The sequence below is a fragment of the Thunnus albacares genome, chromosome 23 (genome assembly GCF_914725855.1).
Source record: "Thunnus albacares chromosome 23, fThuAlb1.1, whole genome shotgun sequence".
NCBI lineage: Eukaryota > Metazoa > Chordata > Actinopteri > Scombriformes > Scombridae > Thunnus > Thunnus albacares.
The window spans coordinates 20030159-20055389 of NC_058128.1; the positions used below are offsets into that span (position 1 = coordinate 20030159).

General features: G+C 37.6%; 1 protein-coding gene and 1 long non-coding RNA gene across 5 annotated transcripts in view; one reads left to right on the forward strand and one right to left on the reverse strand.

Annotated features, from left to right (window-relative positions):
* Window positions 1-4322: 4322 nt before the first annotated feature.
* Window positions 4323-25231, reverse strand: part of LOC122975149 (anoctamin-4-like) — a 48902-nt gene continuing 27993 nt past the window's right edge. For all 3 annotated transcript variants that reach the window (XM_044343408.1, XM_044343407.1, XM_044343409.1), the window contains 16 exons: window positions 24618-24714; window positions 24234-24294; window positions 17157-17239; window positions 15727-15867; window positions 15203-15367; window positions 14876-14912; window positions 13460-13571; window positions 13030-13087; window positions 11389-11486; window positions 10971-11113; window positions 9689-9841; window positions 9421-9568; window positions 9162-9281; window positions 8439-8544; window positions 6866-7069; window positions 4323-4905 (listed from right to left, as the gene is read on the reverse strand). In XM_044343408.1, coding sequence (XP_044199343.1) covers window positions 6878-7069; window positions 8439-8544; window positions 9162-9281; window positions 9421-9568; window positions 9689-9841; window positions 10971-11113; window positions 11389-11486; window positions 13030-13087; window positions 13460-13571; window positions 14876-14912; window positions 15203-15367; window positions 15727-15867; window positions 17157-17239; window positions 24234-24294; window positions 24618-24714 — 1714 coding nt within the window. In that variant the 3' untranslated portion in view covers window positions 4323-4905; window positions 6866-6877. The remainder of the gene's footprint in view (window positions 4906-6865; window positions 7070-8438; window positions 8545-9161; window positions 9282-9420; window positions 9569-9688; window positions 9842-10970; window positions 11114-11388; window positions 11487-13029; window positions 13088-13459; window positions 13572-14875; window positions 14913-15202; window positions 15368-15726; window positions 15868-17156; window positions 17240-24233; window positions 24295-24617; window positions 24715-25231) is intronic.
* LOC122975150 lies at window positions 17256-23501 on the forward strand. Of its 2 annotated transcripts, XR_006400576.1 has the most exons (5): window positions 17256-17364; window positions 19480-19665; window positions 21350-21472; window positions 22400-22543; window positions 23151-23501. It is a non-coding gene; the product is annotated as an uncharacterized LOC122975150 (long non-coding RNA). The 2 variants fall into 2 exon arrangements; XR_006400575.1 differs by lacking the exon at window positions 17256-17364 and having other exon boundaries at window positions 17448-19665.

Consider the following 25231-nt stretch of genomic DNA (forward strand, 5'->3'; position numbering starts at 1 on the left):
AGATTTAATTTTAAGTAATTGAACTTTTTAGTGGAAAAAACATATTCGCCACAAATTATTTTTCATAGCAGTATACTTCTATATGTCTTAAAACATGTCTGGAGGGGATCTTTAAATGTGATAAATTATAAATAAAAGTAAAGTAAAATAAAATTGCCTATAAAAGTGATTCAAGTAGCAGCACAACGCTGATTGGGCCAGTCACACAGAGCACAGGGATGGGGCATGATGTGATGGACGAATTAAATGAGGTTTTTCCAAATTGCTCATTTATTTTAACATCAAAGAGAATAAATCCCAGGAGATCCTGCAGTCTTCAGAGGTTCAGGTTTCTCTGGCATAACAATGTGTTTCCAAACTGCTTGTGGTGGGTTGCAGGATTTGAAGTAGAAATGAGAGTTCATCAAGTCAAAACAGCATACATTGTGTCATTCTGAAACAGCTAAACTTCTGTTAAATCCTGTATGACTTTGGTAATAGGTTGTGCACAACATACAGGCATCATACTGTATTTACCAGACAGTCTGTAATACTTTATAAAGGTAAGGATATAAAAAAAGAAGCAAGTCTAGCTGTTTCTTGACTTTATTGCTTTAAATTTTTTGATTTTTGTGAAGATTTTCTGTCAGTAACTTTAGCAGCTCACACAAACTGCATCCACAACAGTGAGATGCTCTTCTTTGCTGAAATGTGATCATTTATTGTTGCCTTGTTTATCAGAAAACATACATCCTGCAAGTCAAAGCTGCCAAGATTTGTATTTAGGAGCACATCTGTGTCCCATCCCCATTAATTCAGATGCTGCAGATTTACAGTCTGCCAAATTTATTTGCCCACTGGTGGGAAATTGGCACACAAGAGGAATATAAATAGCATGCTTTAGGGTGTTTTCTGAGAGTGTTTCTGGATGATTTTCTTTTTTAGGATGATGACATCTGATGATTTGATCCCTAAAGGATAATTTAATGTTCTTCTTGCCTACCTATTCTTGCTACTGTTCCCTCTATCATGTGTTTAATTAAAGCAAGAATAAAGAATTTCACTGTTCTAAAAATGGTCCCTCTTTCTTTTACGCCACATGCTCACTGTTTTACCACACACCTCAGATCAACTACACCGATTTCACAGAGGGCTGAGCTGCCAAAATGCAGGATATGAGGAAATGTCAGATATTATCCTCCTGACAGCCTTACGTAACTCCTGAGCGCGTGTCAGGGGTAATCCTCTTAGTGGGAGAAAAGTCGCCTTAATAGGAAACAAAACACAGTTTGCCTCCTCTGTCCCCTGCTTTTAATAATCAAAATGGAGTTTGTACGAAGGCCACCACACCAGAGTAATCCATGCTGGAGGACAAGCCTCTGCTCTCTAATCTATGATTATTTATATGTTCAAAATGACCAGATAGTGATAAACTGTTGGATCAACAGATGTGTTTGGGTATTAAAATGCATCTGAAGGAACATTCAACACAATGCCAATCATGGTGGTATTGTTTTGTTGGAAAAATCTCAAGGTGTGTGACTTTGAGAAGGTGATATAAATTCATTCATACATTGAAATATTAAACATAGATTCTGGTAAAAACGTAATTGATTGTCCCTGCTTTCCAGCAGACAAGCTCATAAAAACTGTCTTGATCTTGAAGGCAGTGTTTTGCCTCATCATAAATTACAGAGAGATAAGCCCTGATTGTAAAAGTCTTCTTATCTGTGTTGACAGGGATAACAAGCTGCCTAGCCTTGAGGCCAGCTGCACGAGGCACAGCGTGTGTAAAATCTCAGTTTACACAAACAAAGGTTGAAGGATGTGCAACATCATCAGCAAATTTACCCCCTTCATCTCCTGTGTTGTAGGCTACTACAAGAAACAATATATTATGTACAAACAGAGTAAATACGTTTTCAATCCACTCAAGAATCTTTAAAAAAACAACTTCATATTTATGTTATTCTTGATATGACTTGGTCAAAGTAATGATAGTGTTATGAAGAGTTAAACACATAAACTGTGTGAAAGTCTGCTGCTGCTGCTGAAACGTAGCTAAGCTCTCTGGTCCCCCTCTGATGGTGTGAAAGAGAATTACAGGTTTGGCTCATGAGCAAATTGAGGTCATGTCCTCTGAATTTTTTTTTTTTTGTGTGTGTGTGTGTGTGTGTTTATGTGTAAATTTAAAGGTTTTATCAACCTGGGGTAAGTAAGCATTCTACAAATACAGTCTTAGACTGCATATGTTCAGATTTGACTGACTCTGGGTCAATAAAATTGTACATAAACACAAGCTTCAGCATCCCCCCCTCAGAAATTTATACCTGACAGTATGGCTTTGAAACAGCCTTTAAGCCCTCATTTTGGGAAATAACATTTACAGAAGGTATAAATGAGCAGTTAACAGAATAAATAAAATATGAAAAATGCTAATATTAAAAAAAAGACTGCACCCCCAGTTTTTGATCTAGGGGATGCATTAGGGGGACTCACTATTATTCTATTATATTCTACTGTATGTAATCCTGGCTATGGCCCTGCTTTTACCAATGTTAATAAAAACATGTGCTGTGTATTGTGTATATATAACATCATTCTTTACTTTCAGGGGAAAAAATGTACTAACACTGACTTAAAACACTCTCTGCTACCTGTGTATTTAAGGTAGTTTCTTTTTCTTTGTGCTCTCTTTTTTCTTAATGGACGAAAATAATACAAATCAATACAATATAACAGAAAATATATGAAAAATAAATAACAGAATAAAAATATACAGTACTGTGCAAAAGTTTTAGGCATTTTAGATGTTTGGATTCTTACGTATAATGCAATACCATCAGGGAGGCATCTGATCTGATGTCCCAAATTTATTCTGCAGCGTGACTATGAGCCCAAACATACAACCAGAGTCAAAAAGAAATGAAGCTTAGCGAAAGTTCAGTCAGGAAGACTATCTTTTGCAACCCTTGCGTAATTTTAGCACTCATACCTCCCTGTCATTCTCATTTCTCACGCATGCTGTTAATGCACGGGGGCATAGTTTGAGTTTCAGCTGTCACCAGCTGATCACTTCTACCTATAGCATGGCGACACATTTTCATTGTTAGCCTATCATCTGGTTGGTCTCCACCCGGTCTCCACAGGATCGCTGGTACCATCACTTCATCAGCTATCGGTCTCATCTCAAGTCATCTTCCACCACCATCACCAGTACCTGGACTCCATGGGGGGATCTATCTCAGGGATGATGTCCTTTTGGAGTCCAAGCGCCAAAGACTCTATGACTATCACATCTATCTGTATCATAAACTTTATCTTTTCTCATTCAGTGATCTCTCATGATTGAACTGTCTTCAGTGACAAGAAAAACAAGGAAAAACAGATGGTTTGGCCCCCACAGAGCTCTGATCTCAACATCATGTAGTCAGTCTAGGATTACATGAAGAGACAGAAGCAGCTGAGATGCCTAAATCCAAAGAAACTGTGAGCAAGTGTACAGAGGAGAACTGCTGCTGTTTTAAAGGCCAAGTGTGCTCACACCAAATATTGATTTGATTTAGGTTTCTTCTGTTTATTTAACTTTGTATGAAATTAACTGATATACAAAAACTATGTATAGCATTATTTTAGAAAGCATCCTCACTTCACTTTCGTCGTCTTAAACTTATGCACAGTACTGTGCATTAAAATGGAAAGCTGTACAGATGTTATATAATTTTTCCTCAATTAAAAATATAATTTTCATATATTTTTACATATGTATAGAATACTGGAGTGGTCTTCATTGGATTTTAGTGGATGATATGGTTATCATTGTCATTATTTTATCATTGTGTTAAATGGTTGACTAATCTTTTTTTTTTCAAAATTCCTGGTAGTTTACAAGAAAAATCTGGTATGTTAAAATAGAAATATCTTTAAACCCCAGCAAATATTCATTTATTATTACCTTTTGCCTGCTCAGCTTACTTACTGTGCATTAAACTTTGTTACAATAGCAATGAACTGGAATGAATGAATGAACTAATCAAACAGTCTCCATTTCCATTTAATTACTACCAAATTACATCATTCTTTCCTGGAAACTTCTTGGAAATTATTCAGAAATTACTGACTTGTTAAATCAAGTTTACAATTACATTTATTTACAATTCCTAATATTCTTTTGGCTTTGTTGAGTGTTTTTTTTTCTGACCAGAGTGACAAGGATGACCATAATGGCTAGGCTAGACTACTCAATAAGAAGGTTGTAAGAAGGTTGGTGTTATTGGTAGGGTTGCTGAACTCCACTTGTCTCCATAAACTTGATGACAATGTTCAAGAAAGACAAAGTCAAATCTCTTTACAATAAATAATGTTTATTACTGCAGTTATCAATCTAAATTCAAATGGAAAGCATTTCCAATTTAAGCAAACTGTGGACACTACCACAGTGTACCTTTTTAATGCACTACACTATAGCAGAGCAGATAGCCTGACATTCATTTAAATATCTTTATTTACAAGCAAAATGTGAACTCCTAAAATAAGGAGAAATGTAAACAGGGTGTGTCATTCAGTAAGCTCGGGAGAGTTATTTCCTCTCATCTAAAATCTGTAAAAGTTTAGTCTTGCTTGAAGCTACATTCAGTATCTGAAGACATACGCTGCTGAGAGTCCAGTGTGGTAGAAACTATCTGGAGAAAATAAAAGGTAGCAAAACCTGCAGCCAAATGTTCAAGAGGACCTCTGTTATGTGTGCAGACACCAGGGCTCCATGGTCACCGTGTGACCCTGCTGGATGCAGTTCATCAACTGTCCACTAGGAGGTGCTGGTCTGACATGGCAGGCGGAAGGTATGAGGGTCCAGTATCATGCAGGAAACCCAGCGCTCCTCTGCCCCCTCTACTGGGCACTGAAAAGCAAACACCAGCTGACAACCTGGAAATCAAGAGAGAAAATGTGGTAAGGCCTGTACACACTGGAAAAAATACAGCTTCATATGTTAAATTTTTTATTTCATTTATTTTTGTGTTGTTATACTTTATTTATAGTTTTGTCATTCATTCCTGTCATTTATGACATTTTATTTAACTCTCATAGACACAACTTAAAGTGAATTTTCCTTCATTCTTTTTCTTTGATGCAACATGATTTTGGCCATTTTTAATCTTAAAATAATTTTAGCAGGAATTCAGTAACTTTAATGTCCTCTTACATTAACAAGTCCTTGATTTAATGTTTCCAATTGCAGCTATTAGTTGACTATGGCTGGAAAGAGTACAAATAAATGCAAAGCTAAACTTTTGTTGACTTCAAATGCTCTGCCTCAGATCTTAAAATATATACTCATTAGGCTAGTTGACTGTTAGCTTAGTTATTGTGGCTCTCACATGGCACAAATGCAATTTACAATAGTAATGGTATTACTACTTGAAATTCTTAATAATTTCTTTAAAGAACTGTTCCCTGATCTCAGACAGAGGAACACAAAAGCAGGCTTCTCATTCCTAGCTGGAGATTGTCAATACTGTTGGCTAAAATGACAACTGTCAGCTACCTAGCTAATTAAGCTAACATTAGCTCTATTTATTGGTTGAAATCACCATCAGCTGACTCTTTTTAAAATGAGAATCTTGTAAAAGAGGTCTTAGATATGCACTTGATGGCTACATACATGATATCATGTTAAAGGTTAAAGCTGCAAAAATGTAAGATCAGAGTTTTATTTCCTTATAACATAAACCAGTTTGGCTGCTTAGCTTACATGTCCATATTTTTACACTAAATGTTTTCATCTGTAACATTACAAAGGAAAAGTCACATTGTCACATTAGACCGAAAGCCCATAGTCTGACAGCCCCCAAAAATACACACTGTGGAGGTGGAGTTCAGTGACTGCTGGCCTTACTACTCTCCAGACTGTTGACATATTGCTCAATTTAACAAATAACATATAAATCATAATGTAAGTCATAACGTATGACTTTGTATGACTGCTAAAGAAAGACGATTCATTTTGGCTGACATTTAACTTTAACAGTTCTTCAGTACACTAAATTAAATAATTTTTATAACGTGATTTCATTAAATCAGTTCTGCTTTGTGAAACATGACACTACATTTCTCAGAAGAACTGAGTGAATTGTGAAAACTCTGATAAGGTAATTTTAAATGACTGATGATGAGGCAAATAAAGTCTTCAATGGTTTCCTGTTGTCGGAGGAAAATCTCTGTTAACATATTTTTAAATTTAAAGGAGCTGAGCTTCCCGGTAAACATCTACTCCTTCTAAAAAGGTCATTTATGATTTCTTACGTCTCATAAATGGACACAAACTCATATGACGAACATTTAACATAATCAGTATTAATATTAGCTCCATGTAAAGTGAAAAAATGTGATGATTCCACATTTGTTTCTACATTTTTAATGACAGAGGACCTTCGTCTGTTTTGTCATTTAGTAAACATTATCAGTGTCTGATAACCAATAATGTTGCACTGCCATTATTTATGGTTAGGTGTTCCGTAAGGCTACCTCTGTCGTTTTTTGTCCTTAATATCTTAGTGTATTTTGAGGTGTTTGTTAAAAAATAATTTTATGGTGTGACAACGCTGTGGTTAAGGTCTGGTTTGGGTTAGACCAAAAACCACCTGGTTAGGGTTCAAGTGATCACTTGCACATCAAGAAACACTGGCATGTCAGCTTTCAGAGCAATGGGCCTTCCGACTATGGGCTTTCGGCCAAATGGGAAGCACCATTGTGAACAAGGCTTTTTTTTAACATTAACTCTAACCCCACACAATAAAACCTGGGTTAGTTAATGTTAAACTGCATACAAGTCATGAACAGAGCTGATAACTTCTTCGACAAACGCTTTCTGAATCTCTAACTGTACCAGTCGGTGCGTTCAGGGCCATTCCTTGTGATGGGCCCCATCTTTCTTCTTCTTCTCGTTTTTCTCCTTCTGCAGTCTCTCCAGCTCGGCCTCATACATCATCTCCTGGATCAGGTATTTCTCTCTGCGCATTCGGTCCCGTAGGTCCTTGGGAAGGTCGGGGATCAGGTACGCGATCAGAGTCTTGATGGCAAAGACCATGTGCTGCAAAAACAGAGTATATTATCACAAACGTCAGAGCCATTCCTCCACAGTAAAAACAAACAAAAATTTATTTATTATTTAGCCGCTAGATGCTTCATTAGGTTCACCAGCAAATCGATAATGTTGCACAATCCACTTTTATTTAACCTCCTCTATTGAAGTAAAAACTGTGGCACAAGAATCTATGGTATAGATACGTCTTTTGAAAAAATTGTATTAAGTTATTGTCCTGTCATCAAGCTAAGCTAACTAGTGCTTGCAGAGCTTTATTTTCCTTCTTCAGTAACATTCTATTGAATGAAATGGTGTGCAATGGTGAACATAAGCTTGGGAGGAAGTAAACAGAACATTAAAGAGAAAATAGAGAGAAGCTGAAGGAGCTATTGTGACTGACTAGCACTAGCTGGCTAGCGAGTTAGAGGATAGCTCACTAGTACAGCAGTTAGCCCTGGGAGTAGTCACTTCTGGCCTCCCTTATTTCTCATGGGCGAGCAATGTCACTTTGTTGCTTTTAATCATGTTTTAATAGGTGCCTTTTTGAAACACCTTTGCCTTTTTGATTTGTTTAGTTGTTCCTTGACTATGGGCTTGCGGGCTAAGTTAAATGAGATTAATTTGAAGCAGCTGTGTATGTCCTCATTAGTGACAGTGTGTGCACATGGTACTGGACTGAGGCTGCTGATTAAAAGTTTGAAAACTTCAAAAACAATCACGTAGTTGGTTGCAGTCAGAGCAATAAAAACAGACAAAACAGGAAATGGAAAATGGTGACAAACACAATGTCAAAAACCTTTAAGTGACTGGAGAAAAGGTAATACAGGCTTTCCTTGTTGTAACACTATGAGTCTGGATTTCAGCAATGAAATGAACTCTGCTGCATCTTATTTTTTACTAGTCCCTGAAACTGGTTTGGTTCTATCAAAAAAGTATTTTTCTGGCTAGTGACGCAAAGTATCTACACTGACAGCATAATTCTGAAGCTAAGTTTGCCAACCTGGAGACTTAATTTAAGGTTGGTTCATTTTTGAATTAACGCTATTATTCAGGATATCAGTCAAGTTAATTCAGGACTACGAACCTAAGACCTTTCCAAATTATTTTCTGAGAGAGCCACATTGAGTTAATCTGCGTAAAGGGAAGAAATGATGGGGCTGTAAAGTCATTTTGGTTTAAACATCACCAGATCTCTTCAGCAATCAGCAACATCTTTATATGTTTTGAGCAAATTACATCAAAATGATGAAGACATAGATAGTCACTGATGGATGAAGACAGAAAAGGGCATCGACAAAACAATATGAAGGATTCCAATTCCAAACCTATCCTGCTGTTTGGCCTCATCTGTCAAAAACGCTGTGAAAACACTAACCTCAAAAACAATGATGAATGCCAGCCGGGCTGCCAGGACGTGCCAGAACTGCAGAGTGTATGAGTACGGCTCAGCAGAGTCTGGGGGCTCCCTGTAGTCACGATATCTGATGGGTCAAACAACGGAAGCCAAAGGTCGTCACAAACAAAAATGATATCTAAGCGATATCAGTGATTCAAAAACCAAAGGAGAAGTCAACAAATCTGAGTGGAATTCGCTGCAGTTACGCTCAGAATGCTGACAGCATCTGTACAGATGCAAGCAAAACATCAAAATAACTTGTGTGCAAGCTTGTGATTTCATTCTGTTATTTCAGTTCAGCTTTACGTTGTCTGAGAAAACCTGAAAGTGTATGTTTATTTATTCTTGTTGTACTTGGCTTCTTTTCTTTTATACTCCTGTTTATGTAATTTATATATGTGCAGCTCAGTAAGATTGTGCAAAATGCACAGAGCCTGCATGTTGGTTTATGGGGATAAAGTGATGGATGGACACACCAAATGGGTTATGCAATCCACCCTAGGTCTGCATAAATGCTTGTAGCCAAAGCCTGTTAAAAATTAGAAGGTTTGTTTTCATCAAACACTTTTTTTAGTGCAAAAGATACAAGGGGGAAACCTAAATCATGGCTCAGCTACAGAAGTACAGTTTTAAAATGCTTGAAATTATGCTCAATGAGCACTGAAAGCCGTTGGTGCTGGGGCACATACACAAACACACTACCTGCAATACTTCACATCTTCTCCAAACAGCTCAGAGCCATTTGTCTTCGGCTGTGATGTCTTCTCAAAGTCAGACACGCGAAAAACTGAGAGACTGGCATTGACATAACCCATCATACACCTGAGGAAAACACAAGATATCATTTAACACTTACTGCATCAAAAAATATCAAAATAACAAAAGGAAAACCACACTCCAAATAGTTGGTGAATATGAAATAAAGAAAGAAACCAACAGGTGCAGAATCATCTTCACTCACCCCTCCCCTGCTCGACCCTGACCAGCACAAGGCCCATACTTGTAGGCGTAAACAAGGCGAGGGATGAAGTCTGAGGTAACAGCGATGACAAAGGCGTTGGTGATGACGGACAAGATGCCGATCCCCTCCAGAATGCCATACCAGATCCCTGCCACAAACACACACAATTAGACACAGATAGAGTTATACCCCCCAAAAAAGAAGAACAGAAAAACATTATTTTTAGATTGGGAAAAAACAAAAAGATAAATGTGCCAGTCTTCATTACCTATGTCTTTGGCTTGTGAGGGCAGAGGTCGGCGCCACTGTGTGACAAACTTGTAGGCGTCTAAACGGATCTCAATGATGTTGTTGAGCAGCGCTAAGAGAGGGGCCAGAGGGAAGGCTGCCACAAAGATGGTGGTGAAGCCAAACTGTAAAACTGAAAACACAATACATGCACAAAGAGCCTTTAGGTCCTGCATGTCGTCATCACAGCTAACATGAGGGAAATAACTGGCTCTTAAGCTGCTAAATGCTCCACTTCATTTACCAGCTGGTTGCTAACTTTGTCTATCTGATGTATGGTGCTGGGCAGGTAGTGCACAAGGGGTTTATCAGAGCTTTTTTGCTGAATACAGCTGCCTGCTGTGGCCTTAAATAACACTGTAGAGAGCAGGAATACTGCAGGCCAGATAACCAAAACAATGAGCTGAAAAACACTAAAATGCTCTGCAGAGCTGAGGGAAAGAGATTACCTTGCTAGGCAGCTGGATTTTCGAGATCACAAGATCACAAGATCACACAAGAATCCATCTTGTCAGGCTTCAAGTTATGTGCTTGTGGTTGAGCCACCAGTGATTCAGACCAATCAGTATCCTAGAGCTACTGGCAGCTATGGGTGTGGTTTAGGTGTGATGATGGCGAGAAGCGATAGACAATGATAGACAGATGGTTCACCCAATCACCTGCCAAGTATTTTTCAGAAGTGCCTGCCCTTTTCCAAACAGTTTCTAGGGATGATGTCTTAGATGGTTCTGTGTAACAAACCACCGGGCATGTCAAGATAGGAAAGGGAGTGGGGTGATATTCTCTGTGGGTTCATCACTGTAAGCAACCCCTTTAACATTACCCAGTCATTTCTTCCCCTTGTTAATATGAACGTATTTATAAATGCAGCTTCAAAGTTTTTTAAGTTAACCCACAAATGCAAATGAATGACTATTTTAACAATTTGGTATTTGTCCTTTTCATTTTTCAATTTTGAATCTATTTGATGATAGACAGTGGTGACAAACATGAAAGATGTGAGCATGTGGAAAAGCTCCTAGCCAAATCCAGTCCAAGGCAAATCAGTGTCACAGTTACATAATATGCACTGCAGCTGCTGGATCACCAAATGAAACTGTCCTGTAGAAGATTAAACTGGAGTGCATTTGGGATAACCTTAAAACTATAAATCTGATATTAAAGGTTGTAGTACTCACATAGGTAAAGTTTTATTATCTCTGGAGCCATCTGTACTAAATATGTAAAGAAAATATATGCGTGGCACTGGAAGTGCAGCTTACTCATTTCCAAGTATTCATCAAAGAGTCCGTAGGCATTCATTGGCTGTAGGTTGTAATCCCTCTCCCACTGTGGGAAGCTAGCTTTAGCTTTCTGTCCGTGCTCTCTCTTCAGCCGCCGCCGTGTCCACCAGTTCTGGATCAGTCTAACAACCACAAGAAAACAAACAACAGAAGATGGCAGGAACGACTGATTCAGAACAGAAACATATGTATACAATTTGATCTGTTATTAATCTGTAATCAGTACAGTTACACAGGAATATGCATGTTGTCATTGAATTAGTTAAATTGCTGATCATATTTAATTATCAATAATCTGTAGGTTGGCCAGAAACATAATGTCTGACATCTGATAAGCACCACTGAAAAACACACTTTAATTTCATTCTCAATGTGGAAAAAAACGTCTGGAACTCACGGGTAGCCAAGCTCCATGAAGTTGTTCCAGGTCTGTTTTAGCACCATGATGATCCCCATCTGCATGCAGAGGTCAATGAGACAGCCACTGGGGTGGCACTGCAGCAAGGATAGAGAGAGAGGGTCAAAGTCTAGCCCTCGCTAACAATGGCACTTATAAAATGTAAGCAAAAATTGGTGGAACTCTGCATTGCCTCATCATTCTCAAGACTCATCAATCTAAACACCCAATCTCTCAATCTGTTAGAAATTCAAGCAAACCTAATGCAGAAGACAGACTCCACATGGTTATTATACATAAAGGCATTATACTACATTATATAAAATTTTACATTACACAAATATACATTTTGAAACGTCAAAATCCCTACTGTTACTATTTATCAATACATATATCTATTCTTACATTTTGGTTACCTTTTCTGTAGAAGGCCCTTCTCACCCACACAGGTGTCAATCAAGCTCAATTTGTACATGCCCACACAGTCCAGTAAAGAGGTCTAATCAGGCAACATAAGTGAGAACACCTGTGTGGGTGGGATATAGGTGTGTAGGGGCTTTATACTAACAGGAATTGCATCATCAGATGTAAATCACAGTACAACTTTAGAATGCCACTACTAATTAAACTTCATTTTATTCCAAAATTTTAATGACTCTGTTCTGTACATGATTTTATTATGAAGAATGGCAGAAGCTTTCCAAAGTTGCAGTGTGATTGACATCCAACAGTATACATAATGTATCATTTCCTCTTAGTACAAAACTATGTTGATTTCATGTATACTAACTGCACAAACAGTATACTATAATGATCAATGTTGCATTGCATTGTGGGAGTGTGCATCAACAGCAAATTGAAAAAAGTGTTTAAAGTATGCAATGTGACTTTTTTAAGTATATGTCATTCTACTACTTGTCCAGTATGGACACACTACACTCTAAAGGTGCTACCATTAGTGTTTACTACCTAACTGGGAAATATACTCTGTATCTAGAGCTCAAAATTAAATGTGCTGGTAATCTGTTGGTTGTCATTTCCATCTTTTCATATTCCATTGGTAGATTGGTAGTATCTTATATCTAATCAGGATTTAAAATGTAATTATTTTACAGACCTGAATAAAGCTACTCACTACTTACATGGGCACTTTTGCAAGCAAGTAAATTTACATAAAAGACATAGCACAGGCCTATAACACCAACATGAGTGTTTTGTTGTAAGCAAGAAACCTTTCAGATGCATCTATTGAGCTTATAGAAGCTTTTGCAAATGTTCATTAAAGGCCAGTAAGCTCTCCAAGCACAATCATGATTTTGCATGGCCACAAAGGCTGATTGAGTTCTGTATATCAAATCACAGAGAATTTGTCATTTCAATTTCTGCAGCCATGGGAACATGTGGGAGTGCATTAGCTCAGCATCTAAAAGCACCATCTCAGGCCTTTTTTCCCCTTAGACCACTTCAGTGTATTATTTCCCCACATGTTCCCATAAGTACTGCTGGCTACACTTACTGCTGATGGGGGTTAAATGCCTGGTGGTTGGGCATAAAGTAATAGCCTAATGTCCAATTTAGAAATACTTGGATCCATAATGCTTTGCTGTTATTCTCCCATGGGAAAGCAAAGTAATTACTCACTTCTTCCAGTTTCCAGCGGTTGATGAGGCGTAGATATGCACCAGGCCGGCCTGTAAATCTGTCAACCAAAGAAATAACTATTTTTAAAAAAAAATAATGTAAGGTGGCAGCTTAATATCAATCAATATGGCAGGCAGTATCTTAGGACCTTTTTTTTTTAATCTAAGATAGCTTACTGTTTATCGTTTATTTATTTTTTCTTAAATATCTTAATTGTCTTCTCTTTGTTTTTGCTTTGAATGTTTCTGCTTTCATCATCTGTCTTTTTTCTGTTTATTGTTCATCTTTTGCTGAGCATTTTTTTATTACATTTGTATAAAATAGGTTCATTGTTATTATGTATCGATTGTGGCTGTTAGAGAACTGAAATTTACAAAGTTACAGTGGCACATGCTGCATTATGTTTGTGAATTCTGCACAACATTCTCACCTCCCCAAAAAAAAGGCGATGTAGAAAGTTGAACTGTTGAGGTTGACAAACTGAAAAAGGAACATCTTGAAGGTGAAGCTGTTCTCCCACTCCAACTCTGTCCTTGGCTGCTCTGTGGCCACAGGAAGAGAAGCAAGGAATAGTAAGATAAACTAAACATGCAGACTGGGCATTTTAGTAAGGTGACCAATGGGACAAATGAGATTAATTTGTATGACAATCACAACAGTCATAGACCTAGACCAGAGTGAATATTAATTATCTTAATGGCTCTGAATTTGACCGTTCACTAAACCCCTCGCCAGAACAGTGATTGTCAAAACATAGCTTAGCAACAGGAACCAGGCATGGCAGACCTGTCAAGCTGTGGATTTTTCGACATGGTGAAGCGGTGCACATGGGGCTGTAGTAAGATAGGTCTACTCTGTCTATAAAGAGTTTTTTATTTACGACTAGCACATCCAGTGTGGGTCAGTCCTGGGTAAGTTTTAAAAAAATACATCCTTCATGGATTACAAATTCAACAAACACAAAGAGTAATACTTGACCTTATTTGCAGTTTGAGATGTTCTGTCAACAGTTTAATAGACATTTCTTTTATAATGGTGGACTATGGAGACAATGCTTTTCAAGCCACAGGGGATTTTTTTCACTGTAATACTGCCAGTGGCCACTAGGAAGAAATGGCAGTAAGGCCATATAGAGACCAAATCAGGTGGTGCAGCGAAAACGCCAGTCCCCCCATTCATTTGAATGGGAGTAGTGTGTTTCGTCTGCGGCCGTTTTGGCCGCTGCGGCGCTGCACCGGACTGCAGCCGGAAAGTTGAGCCAGAGTCAACTTTTGGAGAAACGCAACCTGACGTCACTGTGGCTGAAGGCTTCAGATCAGACTGATCAGAGTTGTAAACTCTGCCATGAGGGAGCACAAAGACGTTACTAGGATGAGGGGAAGACATTTCTCTTTATATGACAACGTTAAAAGTAAAGTTAGACGAGAGAAAAAGAGAGAGAGCTGAGAGCATCAGTGAGAGAGAGAGAGGGAGAAAGAGAGAGAGAGAGAGCAGCTGTGGTTGAGCGAGCTAGAGAGTGAATGAAGAGAGGGAGCCCTGGTGGCGAGAAAGCTGGTGAATCAGATCAATAAAACGTTATTTTCTGATTGTTTCACAGCGGTTACATTCTAGAGCACAAATAAACACGCCCACAACCCCCCACCACACCTCGACCCTGCGGCTGAACACTGCACCACCTGATTTGGTCTGAATACAGCCTAAGACTGAGTGGAGGCACTGTATCGAGCTCTCTTTATACATCCATGGCCAACAACAATGTACTTAACAATTGTAATTGTAATTTAAGCCTGCCTGAAGAAACTTTTCACCCTCAAGAATAGCAGATCTGCTGATAAAACCAACTTACCTAAATTGGTGAGCAAGAGAGCAACTTTTTCATAGAGCTAGGGGAAAAAAAAGAAGGTTTTAAGTCATTGCTGAGTGAAGAAATTAACAACGACCGAGTTAAAAGAATATACTGCATATATTTATTTTATTCAGAAGATATTTAGTAGATTTGTACAGTACTTATGCATATTAGTATGTCTGTATGTATTTATTACTCTTTACTTGGCAATGTAGCAAATGAAAGCATCCTGTATCTTGGTCATGTTGTGTTATGATTATTATCCTTCTATTTATTAGTTGACCAACCTCTCTGCACCACTGCTGTTGATAGACAGCAGAAACTCACCACGTTGAGGAGCATGATCACGCAGAAGTTGATACAGACTGCCGTGCCCGTAGTTGCCACCTGAGAGTTGTTCCTGATGAGAGCCCAGCCAAAGGCGGCAAAGGTGCTGACGGTGATCACACGGTAAATGACAATGCCAAACACAGCGGCGATCACCACCAATATCTGTGACACGTGACAAAAATACCACTACTACTAACAACGACAAATATCAATTATACATTGGCCTTACACTGTAAACATGTGTTTATCAAGTAATTTACAAAATTCATAAAATAGGGAATTGTACAATGAATACAACAGGTAATCACCAAATGCATAAAAAAAGATAACCAGGTGGTGAATCCGCTCAGACAAATTGAACGTTGGCATGAAATAAACTACATAATAGATTACAAATAATAGCAAAGAATATTTAAATCTACCCTACCAACAGGAAAAGTGACTTTCCATTAAAATGATGAATCAGGATGAATAAAATGGTGAGAGTGCCACACCTACATTTATTTACCCCACTAACTCACCATGAAGAATATCCCAGATGCTGAGACGATGAGGCGACTGTATTTGTCAGTGAAGGCCTGGTATGGCTCAGGCTTTCCTGATATGGGATTCATCCTCTCTTTCTTTGAATATTTGGCCTCAAACTGGGGGCGTATTTCATCCTGCAAAACAATGGACATCATGACACACATGAGCAAATTCTAGCAGAAAATGTGATAAAAGACACTTGTCAAAAATGCTCAGTCCAAAGCCCTGACATAAGTGCTAAATCTTTAAATTATAGTTCTGCATGACTAAAATACAGTAAGTGCTATGCAGTAAGCACGCACTGATAGCATTTCATTTCCATAAACAATTTGAGAGTTTCAAGCTCCAGACTTATTAAACCAAACCAATTCTACACTTAGCCAGAGTGAAACCTAATATTTTCCTTCTCCTTCCTACCATCTATTTGTGTCGAGCAGCTCTTCTTCATAGGACTGTTCTACTACTAGTGTACTATAACACTACTGTACAAAGTGGCGGTATTGCACTATTAAGCTGTTTACACTTGACTTGCAGTACACTGAATATTTAAGATTATTATTTTTTTGAATGTGGGAACATTGCAACAATAAACTTAACAACTTCCAGTGTGACATGGTGTGCCTAAAAACTGTAATCATCCCGAAACACAATAGGCTTTTTTCACAGCAGTAATTTGAATTTATATCAGTTTTATATTGGTCTCATATAGAAAAGTACAGATGAAAAGAACATTATTACAGTACCAGTGAGCAATACAGTATAATACAATATCAGGGCCCAGAAACTGGTGCACCTAAACAAAATACAGCCATTATTACTGCATTACAGTTGCAGCACTTCTTCTTCAACAAAATGTGCAATATAAAAAGGTTTTAGTTCTTCCTTGATTGTGAATTAGCCACAACTGCTGCAGGTACCAACCAGGCATACAGTTGCTTATGCAGTTTATTATCTCAGTTTTGTGTCACAGGGGCTCTGAGTCATTTTTGCATCCACAAACAGCAGCCTTTCAAAGAACACATTTATCAGTTAGAGAATGATTGACAGAGAAGGGTTGGAGGTTGATACATCATAAAGGCAAGAAATTTATAAACCCACCAAGATTTCTCACACAACCAACCTTTATATTATCATATGACAACTGTGTAGGGGCTTGACTTTGTATGAGCTGTCATTGGTAAAGTGTTAAAACTGTACATTTTCAGTGAGTCATAAATTGATTTGAGAGAGACTTTCTTGGTGTAGACTCTCAGTACAACAATCCCAAAGGAAACTCCACACAAACACATGCAAACCTGAAACTGCAGCATTTCTTTACTGTTGTTCATGAACCAAGTTGTCAAGACATTACACTTCAAAAGAAAGTCTTGTCATAACATTCATTATATTTTGAGGTGAGTAGATTAGCTACATATATAGTCACCTCTTCTTCCTCCCAGTCAATGAGGTCCCAGTCGTAGGCGAGGACGGCTCTGCGCCTTTTCCAGAACTCCAGGAAGACTGTAGCTGAAATATGAGAAAAATGGCATTAGGAGCATGTGACCATTTGTGTCTTCTCTTTAACAGTACTGATCACAACAGTGATTTTAGGTTTTTGGCTCCTCATAAGGTTATGTCCTTCTAAATATCTGGTAATACTCTCAGGGTAAAACACCCTGAGGTTTAAGGAGAGCTACATTTTCTATTTTTCCTTGTAGAAGTTTATTTTCAGGTTGTGGTATGATGCCTTTAGGGTAAGTGCAAGGTCTCAAACCCTGGACTGACAGTTTTTCTCTCAAAAAGCACGTATTAGTGGAGTTTAGTTCACTACGGTGCATATTAAGTGCTGATGTTTTTTCATAGGTTCCAAATAAGTGATTCCCTTTTCTACAATCCAAGCGTGCCCATATTTTCTTTAAAGTTGTATTAATTAATTTCGAACATTTCATCAACATATTATCAGCTTATAAATTTGTTATGACTAATATGTTATCAGTTGCTTATGTATACATCCAGCAGACAGAGTAAAATTAGCATTCATTTACAGTCGTCTCAGTCCAATGTTCACTCTCTATAGATTTACATTTTTTCAAGTCTACCTTAGAAAGGTAGCAATATTTTTTTTCTGACTACTTTTCATTATTTAAAAACAAAAGTAAACACGTCACTGTCTGGGCGAAAATGCTATTTTTGTGCCAGTGTATCCGGTACATCATAAATTACAAATACAGCCGCAAGCAGTGGTTCAAGCAACACAGACCGTTAGTAGTTGAAAGCTTCAACAGCTTAATTAAAAAATATCCACCAAGTTTGGTGACATTTGGTCATTGATTTATGGCCAAATTTGCATCAGGCCCATGAGTGTGTTTGGAACTGGTGGTGCCCCCTATTGAGCAATTTCAAAATAGTTTTACACACGTGGTTCAACACTGTTATGAAACATATCCTGTGAGTTTTCTTAAGATTGGACAAACAATTTTTGATTCATAGTCTGATTCTTGTTATGCAATGCATTTCTTGCATTTGTAGCGCCCCCTAGTGGTTGATTTGAATGAGACTTTCAGGGTATTTTCCAGGTACCTATGTGGAATTATCCTGCAAGTTTTGTGATGACTGGCCCAACGGTTGTTGACTTTAGTCTTATGTGCTAGTGCTTGTGTCTTTATGTGCTGAACCATGCCCTTTTGAAGTTAATTAGTCGGTATCTTGAAAAGTAAATAAGACATCAACAAGTTTTATGCAACTTTAGAAAGCTTGTAGGGCCAAAACATACTGTAAAGTTCGTGGTTGTAGCATCATCACCTGGCGCTATAATAAGGCCATTGGGGTCGTATTTCTTGGGCAGCACTTGCACACAACTTCCAATCAAACTGCAACATTGGTAAAAATTAAAAGTAATTCCTTTCCGCAGAAAGTCTCTTTAATTGCACAACATGCAAATCTTTGTAAGAAAAACCAGTCTATCAATCATTTTACATACATATTTTTACATAAAACATTTAAAGTATAGGTTTACATTTTTTCAAGTCTACCTTAATAATACTGACATGCCCATATATACCCTGCAAGGGTTGTTAGTGACTGTAACCATTTCACCTGTTCATACTGCCCGCAAAGAAATGCCTTTTTAAAATAATTTCAGTGTTAGTGATGGGGGAAAAATTAATAGTCCTCCATCTGTGCAAAAACACATCTTAAGTTCAGCTGAAGCTTCTGGCTTCTGCAGTCAGTGTTAGAAAAATAAAGTGGGTTCTTCCAAAAATAATCTTTTTAATGCAAAATTATGACTTTGTGTGTTTACTTGCTGAACTACAGCAGAAGAGTAAGACTACAACTACAGCCCACTATACCTTATTTGATCTAAAAGGTGAAGTCATGATCAAATCCCTCAGGATCTGCTTTCATTGCATGTGATTGGTTCTTTCTTCTAAAAGTTCATCCCTCATGGCCAAATGATAATTACTGAAACCAGTTAGTTTGCTGCCAAGATAATCAGACTGTGTTGATATTGTCTCTGGGGCAAAGTGACACAGAGCTGGTTTCTGTTCTGGTGTTTACAATGCAGAGACAATGCTCCACCACAGAGGGCAGGCATATCCGACCAAAGTCCTAAAGATGGCTTACTTATTGCACATATTTACCTGCCTCTCCACTGACAACTGGAGCAGTATTTCTACAGAGGCTCCACTATGACCACTTAGGTTTTTGTCCTCATTATTTCAATGCTTGTAGTTTATTTTCTCTTTTTTGTCCACTGTTGAGTGCAGTGTTTTGAATGTGACTCAGCTGTCTGAAAAGGGCACCACTTCCCATGTGGAGGCAGCAGGGGAGCGCACTTCTGAGGAACCTTAATGAAGGGATTTGAGTGCATTCTCTGCAGCAGTTGAACCCAAAAATATATTCATTTGGACAGCAGTGGCAACAGCAACTTGCAACACCAAGAAGCAGTGACTGTAAGTATATCAGTGCACTTTCTATTAGATTTTCTTTAAACTGGATAAAAACTGGAATAATGTGAGGTATTTGCAGACGTTAAACTGGGCTCTGCAGGTCTGTGCAGCTGTCAAAACAGCTTTAGCCCTCCTCATTGCTCTTCAGAGAGTTTACCATTTGTAACAGAAATCCTCGTCCACTTTACAAAGGTTTAATATCAGCTTGGCATGTTTTTAAGTCAGATTATTAGTTTGTCTGTTAATGTGTAATGTCTTATGTGTTTATAAGTATGTATATACTTGCACTCAGATGTTTTATGCAATCATATATTGTATTCCTGATATGTTGCTATTCGAAGCTAAATCAAATCTAGATACCTTCAAAGACACATTTCAACACACTACATGACATTTGGGAAAAAGTTTAACAGTGCACTGTTTAAAGTTCAACATGCTTTTTATTTAAAGGTGTGTAACTGATTAAAGGATTGTTTAAGTCAGCCTGTAGAGAAGATCAGATGGAGAAAGATCATTAAAATAAGCATGTGACCTTTTTACTTCAAAATACACATTTAATATCAGACTGACATGATAAAATAATCTTTAAGTCAATGTCTTACAAAAATTTGAGAGCGGCAATACTTTGAAAATTTTTATGATTTTCTGCTCCATCAAATGCATGATTTCTGTAACTTGTATTTAAAGTGAAGTGGATTCCCCAGCCCTGTGTTCACACAATAAATTTAATATTTCAAATAAAGCCTATTAATAACCTTTGCATGCCTACTGGAACCATTATAATACAGTAGTTTAAAACAACTTAAGTAGAGCTCTATCAAGACTAGAATTCTTAAATAATAGATTATACAATTACATGAAAGAGATTTTACTATGAACTCTTGAATCAGGAGAGGAAGATAAAAGAAAAATGATCAAATCTATCAGGGTTGATTTTATATACTCAGTATATACTTGATATGAAAGATTCATTTTCATTTCATATCACTGTGAAAAGACTGTTTCTCCCTCCTTTCACATGGCCTTGTTTCTCGACAGTAGTACTTTTTTTTTGTTACATCATTCACTTTAAGTTCAGTGTTTCAGTTTATAGTTCAGTTAATTCAACAGACAGTTTGTGTTCAAAGAAATTGATGTGTTAAATGGGGTCAACCCTGCTGTAGTGATGTATTTTTTGTTGTTCTGCGTGTGATGTCGGTTCTGCAGTAAACTGCATTCTTTAAATTGTGTGTGTGTGAATGTGTGCCAAGCGATAAACTACAATGTGAGGGGTAAATGAGGTCTTAAATTAATTGTTTTTCGTTACTTTGTAATTTCTGATTGCTTTGTATCTGTCTAGCTCATCTACCTGAGCAGGTAAAACAGCGGGTGACAGTTAGGTGAGGCTGAGAAGGTTCAACCTGTTGATTTCTCTTCAAGTTTAAGTTGTTTTGTTGAACTTCCCGCGGTTTGTTTTCTGCCACCTTTTTTGTATCTGTCTACAGTTCAATACCCCCTTCAAAGTTTCCCTGAGCCAAACATTTTCTGCCCTTCATGTGGACTTTTATATAACAGCATCACATTCACAAATACAACGTCAGCAACTACTCTTCCAAAGGTCTTCAGATTCTTTTGATGTGCAGTAGAAAACTTTAACCTTTGCCAGGGCATTAGTAAATACAAGCAAATGCTTCTGTCTGCTGTACAGGGACTCAGCTGTAGCAGTGACGGATCTGACTGATGGGATTCCTCCAGAACCAGAACCTGACTCTGGGCTTCTCTCAGCCACACGTCTCCCACTGGGAGTCAACACCACAACTATCATCAGCTGGTCAGTAACAACATTGCTCAGTGGCTGTCATCTCTATTGTGACTGGAGTTAAAAAGGAAATGCACAAAGGCTCTTAACCATATAAGCAAACAGGGGACCAGTTAAAAATCAAATGTTTTTCTTTATAGTTTTTCATACCTTTTTTTTTAGTTTGCCTTGACAGAAGTTCAGTCAAACTACATCTGCAAGTCATCATAAAACATTTATAAGTGTGAAACAGATCAAGTTTCCACTGTGATGAGGACATTGTCTGAATATGCCTGAATGAATTATTAACACACACAAATGCAACAGGGCCTGCACTGCTTTCATTAGTGTATATACTCAAGTATAAGGACTACGGCACTCACTGTCCAAGAATTACACAATTAAGGGCAAAAAATCACTGATTGATTGACATATTAAGCATTTGACTACATTACATTTCAACATTTATACAGGTTTAAAGGTGTCTGATGGCACTAAAATGTCCTGGCTTTTGGATTCAATGTAAAAAAGCACAGCATGCACATAAACACTTCACTGTGGGATAATTACATTTTTCAAGTGTAATGATATGATTGGATTAACCTGCATCCACACAACAATAATGTTTTTCTGTAATCTCTGCCATAGATATTTATTTTTATTATGTTTATAGATTTTATGTATTTATTATTTATGCATCACCAGTACTCCACTGTATGTCCATGATGGCACCAGAGGTGGTTGAGAAAAGGAAGTTTATATAACATCTGCAATTTGGGGAATACTTTTACCCAAAGCACTTTACACTCCAATGATTGCATATATATTTAGTTTAAATGTCCTGGCATTATTAGTTCCATGCTGTTACACTAAGCTACAAAACCACATTCAATGTTCTTTTCACAGAAAAACAGACAGATAAATAACTCGTACCATTCCTCTCTCCTTTACCCACAACAGTTACCAACACCATCATCGTGCTGGGTGTGTTGACCTTTGCCCTCCAGCTGTGTTTAGTTCTGTTCTTCATGCTGAGATGTTGGAGGTTGGACAGCAAAGTACAAAAAGCTCTCAAACACCCAGACACTGTGCAAAAAGTCTTTGGTGAGCATTCAGTCTGCTGCTAGAGTTTTTGTTTTGAGGTTTGGAATTTAACTAATCAACAAAGTTTCAATATTGATAATTAAATTTAAAAAAAAAACTAATAATGAAACTTTACAAGTGGCGTGAGTTATTTTTGAGAAAATAAGTATTTTTGCAGCCTGACTTATTTTGTTTATTGTTTGAATCTAATCTAGGAAATCAAAAGTAGCAACACAATATAGTACATAAGTTTTCATTCTTAAAACTCTCCTGCTTAAGTTAACTGTAGTGTAATTACAATTCTAGAAATTCCAGCATGCAAATACAAATCACATATACAATACAAGCCTCCAGGTCTAATTTAATAGCAAATAGTGTATCCATATCCGTAATATGACATCTATGAATTAAAGTAATAGCAGCAGTGTGAACAGGGAATATCCAACTGTTCCACAGTAAAAGCTTTCTCTCCTGCCACAGTTTAAAAGTTGCCTTGACAATCAGTTTAACTCAACATATTAGTAAACTGCTTTGTAAAGAAATGGAAAAAAATAAATGTCTGTGGTCTATTTTTTTCTTCAACACAATTACTTTAAGTTCATTTTTCATTTCTTTTGCATTTCTCCAGTCCCCTCATCCTTCCAACTAGATGTTCACAGACTGGCTAGCTATCAGCTTTGTGATGATTCTGCTGCTTCATCACCTGCAGAGTTGGTAGCAGTTGAAGAACATGAACCCACCACAAGCTCTCTGTTTGCGCCTTCAATACCCTGGGACCTTGTTCAGCGCTGACAGGCTCCTGATCCTACTGCCATTTACACAATGTAAATGAAAATGTGAATATTGAAGTTTCACTTTATGACAAATATACTGTATGAAATACTCTATATCACTTTGAGACAATATGCAATCTATGTGAAGTAATAACATCTGTCAGTTTTTAAATGTAGCAATAATACTTTTACTTTTAGAAACCTCATGTTTTTTTTTTTCATTTTTTCAAAAATAAAAAAACTGAAGTTAAAGCTGCACTGATGAATAATTTTACATTAACAAGGGGTCAAATTACTACATATAATGTGAAAGGCATTGCTCATAGTGATTAACCCACTGAGAATTATCATCAGACTCTGCAGTTCCCCTCAGCTCTAAGGAGCATTTCAGCATCTTTAAGCTGATTGTTTTAGTTTTATAGTTCACAACTTTACTGTTTTGGTTCACTCTCACCACTCTCATCTGTGTCATTTCCAGCCACAGCAATAAGCTGTTTTCAGCTAAAAAAAGCTCTGGTAAATCCACTGCACACTGTCTGCCCAACACCAAATTACAGGCACTGAAAGTTAGCAACCAGCTGGTGAACGTAGTGGAGCATTTAGCAGCTAGAGAGCCAAACATTTCCCTCAGAAGTTAGAAGAGACCAAAACAAAGCTAAAAGTAGAGCAAATACTGCACAGGTGGTCATAAATACAACTCTAAATAAGTGCTACAATTCTCGGTATCTGCTGGATGTGTAAATAGCCAACTGTTTGTGAACACATTTTGGATTTCAACTTTCTAGTGAAAGTATGTCAATGTTGTGTTTACAGCTTGTTGCGCTGCCCCCAAGTGGCCAAAAATGCAGGTAGTAAATTGTTAAGTGCATCTAAAGTCTTTTTGTGAAGAGGAGGAATGCCTGGAAAGTTCCTGCAAAAATGTTAACTGTCCAACTTACCCCAAACAGCCATGAACACAGCAAAGAAAACAGTCGCCCCATTGTCAAAGAGATGAGTGACCTGAAATAAAGAAAGGACAACCTTAATATGATTTGAAATTTGAAAGATACACAATTTATCTCAAGTTCACAGTGAATAACATTAACTTTAGTCTTATGACAGCAAATTGAGTTCATTGGTTAATCCCTGAACAACAAAGTTATAAATCAAACACATTTTGGCACCAGAGTTACCCTTAATTAACCACTAATGTGCTTAATCATTGAGAGTAAAAGTTGCATATTATTACACATAGTTGGCTCATGACACATTTTCCACATTTTCACTAACAAATAGGTGTTGGGAACATTTTCCCCCTTGTTTTGGCTCCGTGGCAGCAATACCTTGGCGTAGATGCAGCTGTCTGACAGTTTCAAGTAGGGGCAGTACTGGTCACAGATGGGGCACATGATGATGTCAGTGGCCTGGCAGATTTCTTTACTGGAGATCAACAAACAATTAGTCCATCAAACTCTGATAAAGCAGCTATTACAGCATCCAGAAACAGTCAAAGTGCCTTTAACAACTTACTAAAACCCCAAACTAATGTAATGCAGTTTCTTATGTAAGTTTTTGATAAGATTTTGTTTGTCTGGAAAAAAATGACAACACTTTATTCTGCAGCACTACACAGTATTTTGGCCTTTCTTCTTAAGTGATGAACACCACACATTTACATTTTAGGCATTTATTTTAACCAGAGCATCCTGAATAAGTTTAACTTCCTTTATTCCATCTGACAAGCATCTAATTTGATGGGTTACAAGGGACAATTTCACACTCTGTTGCCTTAACTGTAATCATCATTTGCATCAAGAGTAGTTACTTGACTTTCTCACTAAATAAATGCTGCATTTAATCTGTAGTTATTGAGCATTTGTGCAGCTTAAACAAACAACAAAATGAAGCAAGATAAGGCTTGGTCTGGCATAGACACTATTGTATACAATACCAGCTC